Raw genomic sequence first — 21,395 nt, 5'->3', positions numbered from 1 at the left:
TTTGAATGTTTCTCATCTAAGTGATTAAATACAAATGCTTTTCTGAGAAAAATCTACTTCTCTTGTTGATCCAAGACTCATGAATTGTCAACTCATAATTATTTTTGCTCCTTAAAACAACATACATTAAACACCATTGCCCAGAATTTCAAAGGAATACTTGGACCACATTCAACCAAGGGACACGTGATGAAAATCCTACTCAAAACACGTTACCTTTAAAATGTGATTCTGGGAAATTGACAGTTGAGGACAGTGTATAGGTAGGCAGTAGTATTCTTAGAACAAGCAAATTCTCAAGTCAATAATTTGATGAGTATTTTACTACGGTGTTTAGAAGATGTTTGGAAATAAGACATCAAACGGATCATAACACTTTGTTAACAGTAATGACTTTCCCCTTCAGTTTCCCATTTGATAGTTTCCATCTGATAAGAGGATTATCATCAGACTTAAATTTAATTGGATCATAGGGATAAGACTTGAAGAATAATCTTATGTAATATTTCTAAAAAATAAACTATAATGTGTGCTGCTTTACTTTAAAGGGGTGATACAACCTAGCACAGACTATGCAGACTTTTGGTGTTTGAATTTTTTAAATTCATTTTATGACTCTGGGCAGGGTATTACATCTCTGTGACTCTTATTTCCACATCTGCAAAATGGAAATAATAATAGCATCTACCTCTAGGATATTTTATATAGAGTTAATACATCCCCGTGGTAATAGTAGATAGCAAATATACTGCTTACCTTCTTTTGTGCTTCTTTGATATCACTTCATTGTGGCTTGATTTATTAATTTTAGATTAAATTTAAGAGAATTTTAATAAACTGCTTAAACTTTAAATTTAATATTTATTGATTACTTGCTACTTTATAAGCCCTGTGCATAACGAAAAACATAATAAATATAAAAAGCCTCTGCTCATAAAAAGAATCTCAACAACCTAGAGGGGAAAGTACTGTGTGTTGGTCAAATTCAGAAGAGCTAGCTGGTCTTCAACCTTCCTTTTTAAAAGTGGCTGATAATCTGGTCCCACTAAGGAATTATAATAACACACAATGTGCATGTGCAAGTTTAAAAAAACACTATAAAAAATGAGGTTTTTAAAACAAAAAGTGCTTTGTGATGGAAATATTGGGAAATGGGGCCTTGATTGGTGAGAAACTTCAGCCCAAGTAGGTCAACATTAATGCCGGCTCTGAGAAGGGCTCTGGGGAAGGGGAGAAGGAAAGCCCCCTAGTGTCAGACAGTTTTAGCAGTTATCACTCAATGCTCAATAATTTCTTTTTGGTACTTTTCACCATCTTTTAATCCTTAGGAGGTACATTTCGAATATGACTAAAATACTAATTTTCAAAAAAAACCATTTTAGAACACTCCAGGCTTTCTATCAGCATTGAGTTTTTATGTGGTTATCTTTTGTTTCATTTTTGGTAAGAATCAGGGAGCCAACTACTCTGGCTTTTTAGCAAGAATTAAAATGAAATTTTAGGCTGGTTTCAACATTCCTTAAACACCAGAGAATAATATATCTTGGCTTTATCAAATTCCTTGTTGCTATTTTAAAAGTTAGATGGTGCAGATTTGCCATCTATTTCTTATTAGTGGAAACTGCATTCAGTTAAGTGACTGGTCAGAGTCCTCTGTGATTCCATCCTTGAAGTTAAGAAGCTCTGTCCCTTCATATCTATGTGACTTTATCATTTATAGAACACCTAAAATTTTACTGTGTGCCAACATTACACAGAAAGGTGAGTGCACAGAAAGTCTTCAGATCCCTACCAAATTAGTTCTTGACACCATCTAATTCATTAGCAGTTTTGGTGGAGGACTTTTGGAAGCAACTGGTGGAGTTGCAATTGAAAGAAAGGAAAGCAATGCAGCCACAAGAGGGAGTAAGAGAATAATTTCTAAATTGGTGGGCCTTTGTTGCAACGAAAATAGCTGTTTGCTTTTTAGAATTTTGAGACTTTAGGAATGATAAAAGTCTCAGGGGCTCTACAGAATAAAGTGAAAGTTCTGGGAAAATTCTCTGTGCACAAGGGAATTGTGCAGGACCAGAATTGTGAACTTCTACGTTGTGCTGTAGAATTTGAATTAAACTTCATATTGAGGATATTATTTAAAATGACATTTGTGGGGCTTTTGAGATTTTTAATTGAATAATAAAATAAATTGGGAGGTGAATTTTATAGAATCATTGGATTTGAGGCTTGAAGGAGCATCTACCCTAGCTTTTTCATTTTCACAGATCAAGAAGCTGAAGCAAAATAAGACTTTGTCCAGTTGCGTGACCTGTATGCATGTTTGTTAATCTAGGAGAGATCCTGTTGCATTTAATTTATGAGGAGTGCCCAATTTTTGTTGCATTGGAATTTCATGTATTTGAATTGTTTAATGAGTTGGACATTAGAGAAGTTAGAAGTGTTTTTTAGAGAAGGTTAAATCCCATCTTGTAACTGGAAAAATTACCACTTTGTTTAATTTCATTAAAAGTGATGGCTTTAGTTTTAGACTATATTTTAGGATTCTATACTTAAATGAAAATAGCAAGAATCACACTTGAGGGCCTTGTGCCTCAAGTTCTTGGCACCTTTTCCCTTTCAGCCATTGGCATTTTTTGTGCCTGATTGGTATGAAAGCCTAGTATCTATATCCTGGCCTCTTTTCCTTTGTGTTAGGGAAGAGGGCCATGATAGTACAGTCTAAAACAGAGCAATGGGTTGTAGAGGCTTGGTCTTTACCGTGCACACATCTGGTGAAATCAAGTCAAAGGAGACACTTGCCCAGCTATGTTTTCAAATTGCAGTCCGTAAATGTCTCATTAGAGGTTGATTCTTTTGGTTTAATATTCTGGGACTATTTACTGTTTGCTTAGTGACTTTTTAATGTATATTAATTAATGGAAATTAAATTTAACAGTATAACCAATTGTTGGAATACTCTCCAAGACAAAGTGGGAACCTCCTCTCCACCCCTCATTTTTATTTGCAAACGCATCACTTATTTTTGTGACTTTTTTCTCCTAAATACAAGTTTTACCAGCCCAATAAGGAAATTTGAAAAACATAGATGAGCACATAAAGTGTATAAGGGTGGAGAGCAAAACTCACTGATAATGCCATCTTCCAGAAATAATCACTTTTTTTCTTAATCACTTTTAAAAAAAATTATGTATTTATTTTTGGCTGCACTGGGTCTTCGTTGCTGTGCATGGGCTTTCTCTAGTTGCGGCGAGTGGGGGCTACTCTTCGTTGCGGTGCACGGGCTTCTTATTGCGGTGGCTTCTCTTGTTGTGGAGCACGGGCTCTAGGCGTGCGGGCTCAGTAGTTGTGGCTCAGTGGGCTCTAGAGCGCAGGCTCAGTAGTTACGGCACACGGGCTTAGTTGCTCCGCCGCATGTGGGGATCTTCCTGGACCAGGGCTCGAACCCGTGTCCCCTGCATTGGCAGGTGGATTCTTAACTACTGCCCCACCAGGGAAGTCCCCCAGAAATAGTCCTATTAAGAAGGTTTTTCTTTAAAACTTACTTTTATATAAGTGTAATATTAACTAACCAAAAGGGAAAATAGCTTCTTCTACATATGGTAATTAAACTGCCTTTCTAACCATTTATTTTTTAACTTTTTATTTTGAAATAAGTTCAAGTTTTCCCATATATCCTTTACCTGATTCCCCAAATGTTAACATGTGTAACTACAGTATAATGATCAAAATCAATAAATTAATAAAATAATGGATAAAATAAACTATTATATAACCTATAGCACTTACAAATTATACCACTATAATTGCCTAATTCTGGTCCAGAATTCAATCCAGGATCACAGTTTGCATTTCATTGTCATGTCTCCTTACTCTTCTTTAATCTGGATCAGTTTTTCAGTCCTTGCCTTTTGCCACTTTTTTCAAGAGTACTGGCCAGTTGTTTTGTAGAATATCCCTCAATTTGGATTTGTCTGGTGATCCCTCATGAGTAAACTCAGATTGTGCATTTTGGGGAAGAATTCCTGGAAATGATATCATGCCCTCCTTGGTGCATCGTATTAGGAGACACATGTTGTTCTGTTACTGAACCATTATCTTTAGATAGGACATTATATTTTCTAATTTAAACAGCAGGGAGGACTTCTAAAAACACCCTGTGGTGTAAAAGTATAAATTTTTTTTTTTTAAAGATCGATGCCCCATAAGTATGATTACTTTATCAAAGGTTAGAACTAAATATAGTTTGCCGAAGTCCTTTTTAAATGGGTTATGTAATTTTATAATGAATGGATTACTCTTTTGAAAGGGGAAAGAAATCCCAGCTCTATAACTTGTGATTTTCCTTTGAAATACATTTTCATTAATTGGCTTCATGTATTCTAATTGACAAGCTAAATCACAGCCACTAGCCCAGTGATTTAATTTGAGTGCATAGTGGCAGGTGGTCATTCTTTAGGGCTGAAATAAATATATAAATGGTTTACAATGAGTTCTTGTTAATTTTTTAAAGTTTAGTCTAAGGACCCTTACTCTCTACATTGTCTGATTCCCATTTAAGAAAAAAAGGAAAGGACAAGTGAGGAATAGTGGTGGGGGGCGGGACGTGTTCATTGCGTTAGAGAAGCTTTCCTGGGGTGAAATTTGGAAGGAAGGTTTTGAAATGAATGCTACTGTGAAGCACAAGAAGATCAAATGAGGAGGTGTCATGGTTCTGTATTTGAAACTCCCATCACTCCTCTTGGTGGCAGAGCTGCAGTACCAAAATCTAGGTGTCCTGACTTGCAAACAAATTTACTCTACCTTGCTGCCTGGAACTGTCCTCCCACCCTATCGCTGGTGAAGTTTTGTAGTTGTTTGTCTCCCTTAGTTGTCCCCTCCAGAGGCATTACGTAGTACCTGGCGCTTATCCAAGGGTCCTGAAAGCATATTAGGATATACCTAGCCTGCCCTTTGGCTGCTGTTTCTGAATATATGTGCTTAGTACAGCACCCAAACACCTGTCATTTTTGAGCAATTTCTAGGTCTTTAAAGAAGCAGAACATTGTTCCTTTTTGAGCAAAATATTCATTATCTAACCTACAATATCAACCTCAATAATTTTTACTACATTTTATTTTAACTATATTTAGAAGTTTGGTAAGATGATGAACTTTTGATAGTCTTCTCGATGTTAGGCTTTTCTCCTTTAAGATTGTTCTAAGTTTCCTCTGCTATATTTAAATGAAGCTGTTCAAATTAGTCTACTAATTCGGCCTGGGGATTTGATGTTTGAGTGCCTAATGTGTGCAAAACGTTTGTCTCTAAGGAGCCTATAAGTAGATTAAGAATACATATGTGAAAAGTCAAAGGTGCAAAATCATAATTATTTTAAATTACACTTGCTCTGGATAACATGTTGCAGAGCATAGGATGTAAAGTTCAAAAAACAAAACTCTTCTGATGTCATCCCCCTTCCTCAGAGGTAATGTCTAATCTTTTTTGTATCCTCCTGGGAACTTGCAATGCCCACGCAAACAATTCTGTCCTTGAAGAATATACACAGGTAGGATCATATACAAACTATTCTGTAAGTTGAACCCACACACACAACACTTTGATGTATATCTTACGCTTCATTCCATACTGGCACGTACTGTTTAGACCTGGGACTAAACTGAATATTTTTGAGAATTGGCTTGAGGGAGAACATAGTGTTAGAGCTGGGTATATTGAAAGGTAGGTGAATGGTACAGATTACTTTAAGTCAGTCAACAGTTTTAAGAGTGATCTGTGGACCCCTGGGAGTCCTGCTGGGTGGGGGGGATTCATGAAGTCACACCTATTTTCTGCTCTTTTACAGATGAGAAACCTGAGGCCCAGAGAAATTTCAGAACTTCGTCAAGTTGACATAGCTAGTAAGCAGTGAACTGGGATTTGAACATAGGTAGTAAGCAGTGTAAGCTTGTGCCTTTTACAAGTCTGCTGTAAAAAGAACAAGTACTAACGGAAAATGTTTCCTTCATCTTTCGTACTTTGATATAATTTAATCCTGTGGGTTTGTTTTTGTTTTTGTTTTGCTGTAATTACTTCAGTTTATTCCTTCACCAGAACCTTCAGGAGGCGCCACAAAACCAGGTGGGGAAGCCCAGAGCTCAGCAAGTCCCTGCCCTCTTTAATCCTGTGTTTTTAAATGAAAGGTTTTTTGTGCATTATTTCACCACTCTTATTAGATACACAAATTTTTGATTACTGAACCCGAACTGAAGTACTAAAGTTGAGAGTACAAGTGCACTAAAGCAGATTTTTTGGATGTCAAGATCCCCATGTCATATTTACATCTAACTGAGTAGAGTGCCTACTCTTTTAGGAGCTGTGATTGGTGCTTTCCTGTTTATACTCTCATTTAGACCTCGTAGCGGCCTTTTGAAGTAGATTTTCATTTTAATCATTTGTAAATATATTTTTTATTAAAAAAATCATTTTATAAAATTAAATTTCATTTAATTCTTTAATAGATGAGAAAACTAAGGCTCTGAGAGATTAACTTGCCTGAGATCTCAAAGTTGATGAGAGTGGGATTTAAAGTCTGCCTGATTTTAGTTTATACTGTTTCTGTTACACCAAGCTGTTGCTCCAAGAAATGCTTGGATGCCCAGAGGTTAGGGCCTTGCCACCATCTCAGGCTGCAGTTTTGGTGTTTTAGGTAGTTTCTAGTCTTGATTGTTCCTACAGATTTGATATTTTACTCTTCTTAATTTCAAGCTGTAATCATATTAAAGGACAGAGAGGTATATCACTAGAATAGAGATGGATTTTCAGTTTACAAACTTTTTATTAGAAATATTTGACCACAGTTAGAATTGAATGTTTATTGAAATTCCTAGTGGGGGCAGGTTGAGCCTACCTCAAGAAGGGCAGTCAGAACTAGATAACCTGTCAGTTTGTGTGGTTCCTTAATGTTAATACGCTCCAAAGTCAAAGCATTGATGTTACGTAGACCATCTTTGGATCAAGCACGTGCTAGAAACTATTGTTAATATATTCTGCCCTGGGTAAATTGACTGGCTTGGGGGAAAAATCATTACTTGACCCCATATCTTAAGTGTTCTTACAACCTAAGAGGTTAATTGTACATGGTGCTGTAGAGGGAAAAAAAAATCTTTTAACTCTAAAATCTCAAGCTCCACATAATTTATCCATTGATTAGATTAAGGTTCAGCGCCCTCTCCAGAACTATAGCATGTATTTAGCTCTGGACTGTGAACCATTTACAGAGACATTTCAGATGTGGGCCTCATGCTTTCAATTCCACATAACGTTAAGTGGGGATGACTACTGTATAAAGTCAGAATATGCATTAACTCTAATTCAGCAGATTAATTTTGGGTATTTTTAAATGGCCATGGTTATCTTTAAAAGACAGTAGCTGTCATCACAAACATTTTTTTAAACTGCTTGAGGGGAACTACTGTGAATCTCTAAATCAAATTCTATTTCAGCAAGATCCTTATTGACACTATATATAGTACAACTGCTCTTCGGACAAGTAACTACTCCCTCCCTATTGTTTGATAACATTTTAACGTTCATATTTAGCATATGATGCTGATGTGAAAATTTTTAAAAAATCATATAGGTAGTGAGTATAAAAAGATTTAGCTTTTTAATTTTTTCTACAAAAAATTCACACCATTTTTCCATTTTCACTAGTTCTTTTCAATTTCATATTAATTCATAATCAATACCAGTAACTAAGAAAAAATGCTTCCATCAATTGTGTGACAGAAACTGCTATCTGTTTACTAAAGCTGAGGCTCCCCTCTAATTCCTGTGCACACAGCTGGACCAAATTTCCCAGTGTCCCTCTTAAATACAGGCAAGTGACTGTTTTTACCAGTGGAATGTACATGAGGGCAGTGGGTACTAACTTTAGACTACATGCTCCTTCATGTTATTTTTTTCTCTGACTGGCTAAAATGGAGATCAGCTCAATATTAACATTGTAGTCTCAGGTGCTTGAGTGTAAGATGTTATTAAAGTTTGTGTTTGACCTGAAAATCCTTTTCTGTTACAAATTACATTTAGATTAGAAAGTCAGTGTTATGTGGAGAATTTTACAAGTGGAAGGTTCATCAGTAGTTAGCCTAACCATTGTTTTATAAGTAGAAATTGTGACACCTCATTTGCTTCTTTCCTTATATTAATGCTATGTCTCCTTTTAAATTCAGATTCTCACAATGTCCCACAGTTGTCATCACCTTTACTAGTACACATGAATGAAATATAGGAAGTTGTATACTTAGCACAGGGTATTTTCTGAAGTTTTTGTATGTTGAAAATAGCTATTAGTTCTTTCCTCTCTTCATTTTCTCTTCTTCAGTTTTTCTTGTCACTGCTGCTTTGTGATAAGTGCTGCTTCCTTTTTTTCCCCTCTGTTTTTATTTCCATCATGGTCTTCTCCCTACATTTGCCTTTCTCCTCTGGCTTTTAAATCCGGAAAATTGAACTTTTATTTCTCTTTGGTTAGTTTGATAAATTAACATACTTAATCATCTCTGTAGTGTTACAATTAACTTAATTCAGTGAACTCTATATCTTCCATATCTTAGAGTTGAATGAGACCACATCTTATTTGTGAATCTCTAAAAAATAGTGATTTTTCTCATTTCTCCTGAAAATCTCTGTAAGAAGAGTAGAACTTGCTATCTGACAAGGTGGCCTATTCCAAATTTGTTTCGTAAGTTTTCTCATACTGAGCAGAAATCTACCTCTGCCCAAATTTAACTAGTCTTGTCTTCTGGAGCCATTCATGTCATATTCGTTCAGTTTTCATGACTGTTTCCAGTTTTCATCAACACTCTTGCTTGCTTTCCTGGATACTCTCCAGTTTGTCAAAGCCTTACTTGATACTTTTGGTGGGGGCTGGGGGGCGGGTTGAGGCACGCAGCATGTGGGATCTTAGTTCCCTGACCAGGGATCGAACTCGTGCCCTCCCCTGCAGTGGAAGCACGGAGTCTTAACCACTGGACTGCCAGGGAAGTCCCTATTTTTAAAGGAACAGTATACTCTAGGTTTGGTTTCCTCAGCACAGTGTAGAACTGAATCATCATCCTTCATTTTGATTTCTAATTAATATCTTGGAATCATATTCTCCTTCTTAGTAGACATATCGTCCTGTTGAGGCAGAGAAAATGTAGAATAATGTAGAACAGGTCAGATTGCCTAGTTGGAGTTGTACCTTCACAACTTAGCTGTGGTTTTTGAGCTCGGCGCCGTTTGTTGTCTTCTATGAGATGGCGATAATTGTAGTTTGTACCTCATAGGTAAGGTTATGGAAGGATCAAATTAATCCATGTAAAGTGATTGTCAAAAATGGCATGTTTATTATTGAAAATGATGTTTTTATTATTTTTCTCAGTTGTCTATTGCTGCATAACAAACCGATCAAAACTAAAACAGTGATTTATTCTTTTTTGTAACCCTGTGGCTCGTCTGGATTCTTTTGGACAGTTTTTCACATGGTGTTGGTTGTGGTCACTCATTGCTGTCCTCATCTGGGGCTGAAATATCCAGATGGCTTCACTAAACATGTTCCATGACTGGGGCTGACTTGACCTTTCTCTCCAGCAAGATAGTGTTTTTTTTGTTGTTTCTTTTTTTTTTAATGCTGGCTTAGGGCTCCAAGAAGGCAAAAAGGGAAGTTGCTAGTCCTCTTAAGGTTTAGGCCTAGAACTGGAACAGGAGTCATTTTCACTGCATTCTGCTGGTTAAAGCAAGACAACAAAGTTAACTCGGACTCAGGAGAAAGGAAATGAATTCCACCTCTTGACAGGAGGAGTGGCATACATGAACAGGGATGGTAGGGGAATTGGTGGAGGACATTCTGTTCTTTCATAGTTAGCCTTTTGAACCAAATTTAATGTTTAATCCAGTCTTTCTTGCTTTTTGTTTTTCAAGTCTTAATGGTTCTTACCTTTATGTCATCAGAAGATTCTAAAAGTTTGTCATTTATCCCTTTCTCAACTTCTTTTATTTTTAACAGCTTTACTGAGGTATAATTGACATACAAAGAACTGCGCATATTTATTTAATGGGTACAGTGTGATGAGTTTGCTTTTTCAACTTCTTGTAGTCAGCATTTTACCAGAAACATTCGCCACTGTTGATCCTTGGTCCTTTTAGTCTATCATTAGGCCAATAAACAGCCTGACTACTGGTATCTTGCCTTCTTGTTACTTGTAGGTTCTGGTTAATAGCTTTAAAGTAGTTTTTGCCGTTGTTATTGTTTTAATCAGATGTTATGGCTAAATTCAGTGTTCACCTTGGGGGAAGAGGTGCTTAATTGCTAATTTAAAAATTCTCAGTGTGAGTTACCCAAATGTAAAACAACAGTTTTTAGAGATATAGAAGTTATTACTCATAAAAGATGAGTTACAATTTCTTATGACATTTATTGACACCTTGCCTAAATAACTTCTGCAAGTTTTCAGATGTATACTTTAAAGTTTTACATTTTAAGTGATTCACCCTTAACTAACTGCACATGTTTGTGGCCCTCATCTTTACATATATACAGTGGGTTAGATAAAAGTCATTGAAAAGTGAAGGACATGACGAGGCAGTGTTATTCTGTTTCTCTTGTCTTCCCTGCTAGACATTTTATCCTCAGACTTAGAGACTGTCTTGTTCACTATTCTCAGTGCCTAGCACAGTGCCATTTAAGTATTGAAGAATAAGTGAATGTAAAAAATATGTTGAAGCAGTAAAATACGAAATAGAAATGCCTAGGTAGAGAATTGATTTCATGGTTAGGCTTTTACTTGTTGTCACTTCTTTCATTTGAAAATATTCTTTGTCAATCTTAAATATACATAAGTGAGCCAGAGAGCAGTTCACAATCGAATTGTATATGGAACCTTCTTTAGATTTATATATATTTTTCCCGCTATTTAATTTGAAGTGATTTGTGAATTCTGGTTAATCGCAATATACTTTTTCCTTAGACTTCATAGTCTAACTTTTAGCCTAGCCAATCAGAAGTGGAATTTGTCCTTCCAAGTATGGAGTGCCACAGGTTAAACCTAGACTTCTGAATCCAAAGCCATTATGCTATACCGTCTCCCATAGTGGAATGAATAATGCATTTTATATTAAGATATAAAACTTGAAAAAGCCTGGTCATTTGTTTCTTAAGTTAAAAAAAAAAAAACCACTTACTATACTAAATGGAACTATCTTTTGCTGTTTAGGCAGATCCCCAAAGAGCAGCTATAGTGTTCACAGAGTGTTCATGCCTCAAAGAAGATGATGGTGTTTAAAGGACAAAAATGACGGGAAGTTGGAATATTGCCAAGTCTTAGGTTATAGGCATTCCTTCTTCGGAGGAAGCAGTGGTCTTCCAAGCCCAGAGGGTTCCTTTATTTCTAGTTTGGTTGAGATTTCACACTAGAAGCTGCCTCAAAGTTTAAATGAATCAATGAATGAATGAATTCCAAAACACTTTTGCAGCTGAGAGATCTTTGAATATGAAAGTCTGGGGATGGTGTAATAAGAATTTTGTTATCCTAACCAAAATGGTCTTCTGATTTCAGGCCAACGGTTTCAAATATCAGTTAATAATCACAGGAAACATAATTTCAGGTTGAATTCTCTCATCTCCAACCCTTTGCTGTAATGCGTTGCAACCTGCTCCTACTGCCAACTTGGAACTACCCACTTCATCTGAGTATCTGTTGCTTAAGTTGCAGAAAGGGGGAGAAGCCGGGTTAAAGCTTACTCTCCCACTCACCATTTGGAACATAATGGGGTAGACATACAAAGTGAGAGTTATTATTTTAAAAGCGTTTTTCAACCTGTTTGGCATATAAGTAGGTGCTATATAAACTACTGGGTTACTACCAGAAGAATAGAAACCAAGAATTAGATACCCTTTTTCCTTGTAAAAATTGAGACTTGTTTGGGGCTAAGCCCAGTTGAAAATTGACTTTCACCTTGATTCCTAGAGTGTGTTTAGTAGGAAGAAGTGGAGTATTTAAAAAAAAAAAAATTTGCCTAATTCTACTACTGGAATATTATCTTTCTCCCCCTTAAAAAAAAAAATCACTAGTTTATTGTGCCTTATCCCCCTAATACAGTGAAATCAAGTTTTTCTTTAAATCCATTGTAGAATATAATTATTAGCATGTTAGGATGTACTTAGCTTACATTGTTATAGTTTTGAACAGAATTATGTAGAGTGAAGTTTTACCTGTTTGGGGTGATCGGTAAATATGTATCTTATTAGCTGAAAATCACTTTAATGAAACTAAAGGTTTACTCTTCAGATCGTTTTTTAAAAATATTTATTTATTTATTTATTTTTGGCTGTGTTGGGTCTTCGTTTCTGTGCGAGGGCTTTCTCCAGTTGCGGCAAGTGGGGACCACTCTTCATCGCGGTGCACAGGCCTCTCATTATCGCGGCCTCTCTTGTTGCGGAGCACAGGCTCCAGACGCGCAGGCTCAGTAGTTGTGGCTCACGGGACCCGCCGCTCCGCGGCATGTGGGATCTTCCCAGACCAGGACTCGAACCCGTGTCCCCTGCATTGGCAGGCAGATTCTCAACCACTGCGCCACCAGGGAAGCCCCAACTCTTCAGATCTTTAATTCTCATACTCCTACCAGTGTCTTAATTTAGGTAGGAAGAATAAAACTTTGAACAGCTTTTTACCTGTTGTGAGGTATTACTTTAATTGTAGTCTTATAAATGACGTTTTGTTCTTTTGTTCTGCTTCCTCTGTCATGGACTCTGGTAGTGTCTATTATACTGTCGGTTTCTGCTTAAGTCATATATTCCTCCAGAGTACCAGAAAGTTAATCTCTTATGTTCTTTGCATTCTAGTGTCATGACTACCTTGAAAATGAAAAGTTTGCCATTTTGTTAAGTAATATAGTAATAAAACATAATAACATATAATATTATGAGCTGTCATGCTTTCACATTCATTGAAACATGCAGTCTTTATCAGCATGTAAATTGATAGCACTATGGGGGAGAGGCCAATATTCAAATTATCATCCTTAAATAATAGGCTGAACGTTAATTTCAAATTTTAAGTATTGCTGTCCAAAGCATTCTGCTTTTAAACCACAAATTTACGAGCCTACGGCATTCAAAAGTTGTATCATTGGCAATGACTGGGTATTAAAGTTTTATAACTTAAGCTATAGTATGCTCTTGAAAAATGCAGATTCTTTCAGTTTTGTAAATATTTTAGTCTTATTATGACTGTTTCTTTTCTTCCCAAGTCTCTTTTGGAAAAGTTCTTGATCCCCAATGCTTCACAAGCAGAGAGCAAAGTCTTCTATTTGAAAATGAAAGGAGACTACTACCGCTATTTGGCTGAGGTTGCTGCAGGTGATGACAAGAAAGGTATGCTGCCTCAGCCTGTGTGCTGGACGCTTAGAAAATGACACAGTATGGAAGGAGTCCCTTCTGGAGTGTAGAGAATTGTTTTGTTGTTTTTTAATTGCTCAGAGCACTAAATGAAGAGTAATAATGGACTTTGCGCTTTCTCTCTCTCTCTCTTTCTTTCTTCCTTCCCTCCCCTCCCCTCCCTTTTTCCCTCCCCCCATCCTTCCTTCAACTAAACAGTTGACCCTTGAGGAACACAGATTTAAGCTGCACAGGTCCATTTACACAGAGATTTTTTCTGTAAATACTACAGTACTACATGATCCAAGGTTGGACATGAAGGGCCGCCTACAAAATTATACTCAGATTTTCGACTGCATGAAGAGTTGGCATCCCTAAACCCCTTGTTGTTCAAGGGTCAACTATATATCTACTGCCGAATAATTGGTATTCTGAAATGTATGCTTGCTAACAAGCCAATTTTATGTATAGGAATGTTTCCTCACAATTTTAATAGTGGTTTTAGTATAACTGTAGAGCAGTACAAACTAATTATTAAAAATAATACTGAGATGATTAGAGTTATTTTGTCTTGACATTGATCAATGGCTAGTGTAGTTTTCCAGGAGAAGCTTTTCTTTTTTTTTTTCTTTTCTTTTAAATTTAGGAGCCTTAATCAGTTAAGGTTGCTACAGCTTAATATTTCAGAGTTTATAATAGGATAGTAATGGTTTGGTTTGAGGGGTGAAGGTGAAGTGCAAACTTGTATCGATACATTTTGGTGCATTTTATTATCCAGGGATTGTGGATCAATCACAGCAAGCATACCAAGAAGCTTTTGAAATCAGCAAAAAGGAAATGCAGCCAACACATCCTATCAGATTGGGTCTGGCCCTTAACTTCTCTGTGTTCTATTATGAGATTCTGAACTCCCCTGAGAAAGCCTGCTCTCTTGCAAAAACAGTATGTATTTTTTACCTGTTATGTGGAAATTTAGTAATCAGTATTATTTGAGCATTGAAATGTATTTTTTTTTTATCACAGGCATTTGATGAAGCCATTGCTGAACTTGATACATTAAGTGAAGAGTCATACAAAGACAGCACACTAATAATGCAGTTACTGAGAGACAACTTGACAGTAAGTACATATCAGCATCATGAGTGGTTAACATGGCGAAGAGATTATAGGCATACCTCTGTTTCATTGTGCTTCACAGATACTACGAGTTTTATAAATTGAAGGTTTGTTACAACCCTGTGTTAAGCAAGTCTGTGGGTGCTGTTTTTCTCAAAAGCATTTGCTCATTTCATGTCTCTTGAGTTCACATTTTGGTAATTTTCAGTGTTTCAAACCCTACACCAACAAAAATTTCAACTGCTGAAGGCTCAGTTGATGATTAGCATTTTTTAGCAGTAAAGTATTTTTTAACAAGGTATGTACGTTGGTTTTTTTAAAGACATAATGCTGTTGCATACTTAATAGACTACAGTATGGTGTAAACATAACTTATATGCACTGGAAACAAAAAATTCGTGTGACTCAGTTTATTTTTATATTCGTTTTTTTTTCTTTTTTTTCTTTTTTTTTTTTAAATGTAAGATCCTATCTGCTTTTAAAACTCTGAAGAAAACCATCTTACAGAAACTGAAATATTAGACTAAGGACTAAATATGTGTCCTTTGATTAGTTACATATACCCATTGTTAAAATTCTGGTTTTTAAAATGACTTTGTAATTCATGGTTTTGAACTTTCAATTACATAAGCCATTTTATTTTTCATTTCAGTATAGATGATTCTGTTCTTTCCATTTTAGTCACAGAAGAGTTTTGCTTTTAGTATCAAAAGCATACTTAAGTTCTTTTTTTTTTTAAAAAATAACTTTTATTTATTTATTTGGTTGTGCTGGGTCTTAGTTGCAGCAGGCAGGCTCCTTCGTTGTGGCTCTCAAACTCTTAGTTGTGGCATGCATGTGGGACCTAGTTCCTTGACTAGGGATCGAACCTGGGTGCCCTGCATTGGGAGCACGGAGTCTTAACCACTGCGCCGCCAGGGAAGTCCCTTAAGTTCTCTTCTTATTTATTTATTTATTTTTGGCTGTGTTGGGTCTTCATTGCTGCGCACGAGCTTTCTCTAGTTGCAGCATGTGGGGCTACTCTTTGTTGCGGTGCGTTGGCTTCTCATTGCCGTGGCTTCTCTTGTTGCGGAGCATGGGCTCTAGGCACTCGGGCTTCAGTAGTTGTGGCTCGTGGGCTCTAGAGCGCAGGCTCAGTAGTTGTGGTGCATGGGCTTAGTTGCTCCGAGACATGTGGGATGTTCCTGGACCAGGGATTGAACCCGTGTCCCCTCCATTGGCAGGAGGATTCTTAACCACTGCGCCACCAGGGAAGCCCTCTCTTCATATTTAAATTCCATTAAAAATGGAGACCATAAAGTTGCTTCTATATTTATGTAGCTATGGTAGGGCATTAATAACTTTAGTTACAAAATTTCAGATACTCTATGGAGTCCAAGTGGACATCTATTTTGCCTAGTCTCTTAGTTAAAAAAAAAAAAATGACTTAACTGTGGCAGGTCATGATTGTCCTTGGTATACTGCAGACTAAAAAAAAAAACCACAATGCCAGTATCACACTGAAAAAATATTTAGTTAATTCCTTAATAATATTAAATTTCTAGCATTCAATTTCCAGTTGTCTTTTTGTGTTTCTTTGTATTGTCTTTTTTTTTTTTCTTCCAACAGTTTTTTATTTGCATTGGGATCCAAATAGTCTACATATTGCAGTTGGTTGATATGTCTCTTTGGTCCCATAGGTTTTCACATTCTTCTCCTTTACATAAATATTAAATTTGAAGTTTTGAGGCTTGGGTGAAAAACAGTATCAAGTATCTGCTGTGTGCCAGATAAAGAGCTAGGAATGAAGATTATAGTTTAGTGCTACTGGTTTTTATTAGCTTTGGGGCATTTGTTTTGGGGACTGTACATCATCATTGTATACATTTAACTTTTCTCAGCTTTATTTTTTTTAGTCCATTGCCAATTTTCTGAACCAGTTATATTCTCAGCAGTTTTTTGAATGTCATTATGCACTTGTTTATTATTAAACACTGAAAATTATTTTAGAAAGTATAATTGGAGGCTACCTACACACTCTGGAGATTATTTTAGTCAAGAGGATAAGGTATAGTTCCTTAAAGAGTGAATCTTTTTATGCATATCAAATGAAAGAAGCACTTCAGTTTGTTAGCTAATTTTAATATTAATTTTAATATTAAGAATTTTTCAAATTTTTCTGGTTTGAAATGATGAGATAGTTCTAAAAGGTAGAACTTGAGACCTAATCACTACTGAGTTGTGTTGTCATCACTTTTTGAGAAGGCCTGATCTGAAATATATACTTCCAGCTGAATCTTGGTATCAGTATAGCATGAAGAGCATATTACAAGAGCTGAGTAAGAAGAAAACCAAGGTTCTGATTCCGTCACTATTTACTATGTGCCTTCTCTGAGCTCTTGTCATATTGCCTGTTATCATTATAGGTTGATTGGATCACTTATCTGTCAAGTAAAGAAATTTTGTCAAAACTATCTAGTATCTGAGTCTGGATCTGGTTGACCAGTATTGTCAACACATAACCCTAGGAAGATAAATATAAATATCCTTCATCAAATTTTTAATGTTTATATGGAAAAAACAAGGGTCCATGAAAGAACTGGAAAGAGATGATAAAAAAATAATTTCATCTTGTCTTATAAGACCACCAGTTTAATAGAAGCTTACAGACTTCTAGAGGTCATTCAGCTAACTGTATGATGTTCAGAGAAGTCTCCTTTCCAGGCCAGTAACATATTTGGTTAATAAATAAATAAAACTAATGGGTGATTTGGGGGATAGAAAAATATTGAGCTTTTCCCCCCTTCATTCTGCAATGTATAAGCAATATAAAATTCAAGGTATCTTGAAACAATCCTTTTATAATTGCCTCTAAAAATCATTATAGAGTGCTAAGACTTGTAAAAAAAATTAATATTTGGAACAGCTGAGATAATTTTGAAATCATCTTTTTAAACTGCTGAAAAAAAACTGTAACATTAATCTAAAAATAAATAGACACCATAGTCCTACTATGGGACAACTCAGTTTTTACCTCTTAGAAGATTTGGTTCTGACCATACTGTTGTGTTCATCTATTTATTTTCAATCAGACAAATTCACAAAGGTAGTTTTTTTTTTTTTTTTTTGTAAACTAAAAATGTTAGTTAAATTTGTAGTTTAGTTCTGACTTGATCCTGACTCTTGAATTTCATGGAGTGTGGTATTCTCTTTAGAGTGGCAGTCTAAAGTCTACCAGGGGAAAGTAGTCAGCCTGAGCTCCTTGAGCATGGGCTGAATTTGATGATTCTGGTTTAGTTGCACTAAACTTTTATACATCCGTCTCTCGCTGGGGCTGTTTGGGACAACCTACTATTCTGATAGCTATTGATATTTAGAACTGTAGCATTTCTATGATTTCTTCTACTTTTTCTTTACCTTCTATGAATAACCAAGAATTTCCTGGATCTGACTTTGTTATTTGAAGACATCTCTGCTGTGTACTTACAATGCTTACAGAATGATTAGGGAGGAAATAAATGTATTATATCTTTTTAAAAAATTTATTGTATTGAAGTATAGTTGATTTACAATGTCGTGTTAATTTCTGCTGTAGAGCAAAGGGATTCAGTTATACACATATACATTCTTTTTCATATTATTTTCCATTGTGGTTTATCACAGGATATTGAATATAATTCCCTGGAGGCGTTTTACATCTTGAAGCTATCTTAAATGCTGCAATTTTTTAAAGAAAGCCTTCCAACAAAAACTGCTTAGATTCTGGTACTTTGGCATATATATTAAGGTTTTTTTTTAAACTGAAATATACTAAAATTTCTCTCTCTCCCTCCCCCCCTCCCCCCTCCCTCCCTCCCCTCCTCCCTCCCTCCCTCCTCTTTTAACTAGTTGTGGACATCGGATACCCAAGGAGACGAAGCTGAAGCAGGAGAAGGAGGGGAAAATTAAAAGGCCTTCCAACTTTTGTCTGCCTCATTCTAAAATTTACACAGTAGACCATTTGTCATCCATGCTGTCCCACAAATAGTTTTTTGTTTACGATTTATGACAGGTTTATGTTACTTCTATTTGAATTTCTATATTTCCCATGTGGTTTTTATGTTTAATATTAGGGGAGTAGAGCCAGTTAACATTTAGGGAGTTATCTGTTTTCATCTTGAGGTGGCCAATATGGGGATGTGGAATTTTTATACAAGTTATAAATGTTTGGCATAGTACTTTTGGTACATTGTGGCTTCACGAGGGCCAGTGTTAAAACTGCTTCCATGTCTAAGCAAAGAAAACTGCCTCGTATTGGTTTGTCCTGGTGGGGAATAAAAGGGATAATTGGTTCCAGTCACAGGTGTAGCTGTGGGTACTTTAAGGTTTGGAGCACTTATAAGGCTATAGTAGAAATAGATATCCCATGGATATTACATGTTAAACCATGTGTTATCTGTGGAATACTCAGTCTCATTGTGCACACCATTGACTACAGCTACAGAAGTGTTCCTTTAGTTGTGACCCAATTTACTCTGGATAAGGGCAGAAACGGTTCACATTCCATTATTTGTAAAGTTACCTGCTGTTTGCTTTCATTATTTTTGCTACACTCATTTTATTTGTATTTAAATGTTTTAGGCAACCTAAGAACAAATGTACAAGTAAAGATGCAGTAAAAATGAATTGCTTGATATTCATTACTTCTTGTGTATCAAGCGCAGCAGTAAAACAAAAAACCCATGTATTTAACATTTTTTAGGTTTTTTTTTTTTTGCTTTTGTGGGTTTTTTTTGTTTTGTTTTTGTTTTGTTTTTTGGGGTTTTTTTGTTTTGTTTTTTTTTTTTTGATACTTGCCTAACATGCATGTGCTGTAAAAATAGTTAACAGGGAAATAACTTGAGATGATGGCTAGCTTTGTTTAATGTCTTATGAGATTTTCATGAACAATCCAAGCATAATTGTTAAGAACACGTGTATTAAGTTCATGTAAGTGGAATAAAAGTTTTATGAATGGACTTTTCAACTACTTTCTCTACAGCTTTTCATGTAAATTAGTCTTTTGGTTCTGAAACTTCTCTAAAGAAAATTGTACATTTTTGGAAATTTATTCCTTATTCCCTCTTGGCAGCTAATGGGCTTTTACTAAGTTTGAATACAAAGTTTATCATAACAACAAAATACTACTAAGATAACTACTACTGTTCCCAGTCATGTCCCATACTCCCCCCTCCCCCTGAAAAAAATTTTTTTTTTTTTTTCAGAGACAGGGGTATTGATTGAAAAAAAGAGTAATGTGTTCCATTTAAAATTTTGGTATATGGCATTTTCTAACTTAGGAAGCTGCAATGTTCTTGGCCCATCATGACATTGGGTAGCATTAACTGTAAGTTTCGTGCTTCCAAATCACTTTTGTTTTTAAGAATTTCTTGATACTCTTACAGCCTGCCTTCAATTTTGATCTTTTATTCTTTCTATTTGTCAGGTGCACAGGATTACCTTTTTTAAGCCTTGTGTCTTGTCACCAACCGTTCCTACTTGGTGGCCATGTACTTGGGGAAAAGGCCGCATGATCTTTCTGGCTCCACTCAATGCCTAAGGATACCCTGCTTCCTTTGCTTGCATCCCACAAACTATTTCCCTCATCCTATACACTGCAGCAAATCTCTCCCTAGTTGATGAGATTGTGTTTATCTCCCTGTAAACCCTACCTATCCTGAATGGTCTGTCATTGTCTTTGCCTTTAAAATCCTTCCTCTTCCTCTCTTTGAATAATGATGGGGCTAAGTTATACCCAAAGCTCACCCTACAAGCTATTTCCTCAGTACCTTGCAGAAAACACCAAACAAAAATACCATTTTAAAAGAGGTGTATTTTTTTTTTCTTTTAGAATGTAAGCTCCTCGAGAGCAGGGACAATGTTTTCTGTATGTTCTATTGTGCCTAGTACACTGTAAATGCTCAATAAATACTGATGATGGGAGGCAGTGAGTCTTGATGATAAGGGTGAGAACTGAAACCCCGAATACTGTTTTGTTGCTTGTTTTATTATGACCTCAGATTAAATTGGGAAATATCAGCCCTTTGGGACAATTGTCCCAAATGTTACATTCAAATAAAAGTGCAATGGAGGCCTTGGGGTCTTTCTTTCCAGGAGAAAAAGATCTCTTACGCATTTGGGACAACAACATAATGCATCTTCACGCACAGCTCTTTTCTTTTTCTATTGATTTCTCCTGACCCCCAGGCCAAGGACATGAAATAATCATTTTATAGCTACAGAGAATGAAGTTAGACTGAGGAGATGGGTTTTATTCAAGTAAATTATAAATAAAATCTAAAGCTTGTCTCATTTGCCTATTTATGTGCCTCAGTCTCATCTACTAGTTTGATTCTGAAATAAATTGTGATAATACTTCGTTAATATTAGCTGTTAATAGGTTTCTACATAGTAGTGCCCAGTAGATAAAGGAAGATTTCAACCTGAGATTTTTTTGCCTTGAGATTTGAATAATAAATTTTTTATAACATTTCTTAAATTGCCCCAAATTCAGGCTTCATGTCTGTTTCTGTCAACACTTTCAGGAATTTGGAGACTCCAGCAATGTAATGTATTTGGTGTGTGTGTGTAGTATTGGAGTTGTTAAGTGTACATATCCACTTCAGAGTTGTGCCTTGAGAGAGGGCAGGAGTGTGATCGGTTAAAAGGATGGATTTTGCTGCCACTTTGGCCTGTGGTCTTGGCTTTTCCAGTTAATAGCTGTTTTTTGTGCTATGAAGATAGAAATTGGGGTGGGGGAGTAAAAGAGAATTAAAAGAATGTAATGTCAAGTGGCTTAGTAACTATAGGAGCTCAATTCTTTTCCTGTCTTCCCTAAAAATAGTCACCAATCCTGCCATGGCCCAGCGCATATTTTAAAACTAGTTAAGGCCAA

General features: G+C 36.1%; 1 protein-coding gene across 3 annotated transcripts in view; it reads left to right on the top strand.

Annotated features, from left to right (window-relative positions):
- Positions 1-20,592, top strand: part of YWHAZ (tyrosine 3-monooxygenase/tryptophan 5-monooxygenase activation protein zeta) — a 32,138-nt gene extending 11,546 nt beyond the window's left edge. For all 3 annotated transcript variants that reach the window (XM_082434344.1, XM_082434346.1, XM_082434345.1), the window contains exons 3-6: positions 13,261-13,384; positions 14,166-14,329; positions 14,411-14,506; positions 18,371-20,592. In XM_082434344.1, the coding sequence (XP_082290470.1) occupies positions 13,261-13,384; positions 14,166-14,329; positions 14,411-14,506; positions 18,371-18,430 (444 nt within the window). In that variant the 3' untranslated portion in view covers positions 18,431-20,592. The remainder of the gene's footprint in view (positions 1-13,260; positions 13,385-14,165; positions 14,330-14,410; positions 14,507-18,370) is intronic.
- The last annotated feature ends 803 nt before the right edge of the window (positions 20,593-21,395 follow it).

This window comes from Balaenoptera physalus, assembly GCF_965194825.1.
Source record: "Balaenoptera physalus genome assembly, chromosome: 17".
NCBI classification, from domain to species: Eukaryota; Metazoa; Chordata; class Mammalia; order Artiodactyla; family Balaenopteridae; genus Balaenoptera; species Balaenoptera physalus.
Note: the sequence above shows the minus strand (reverse complement) of the source record. Positions and strands in the feature narration are given on the sequence as shown.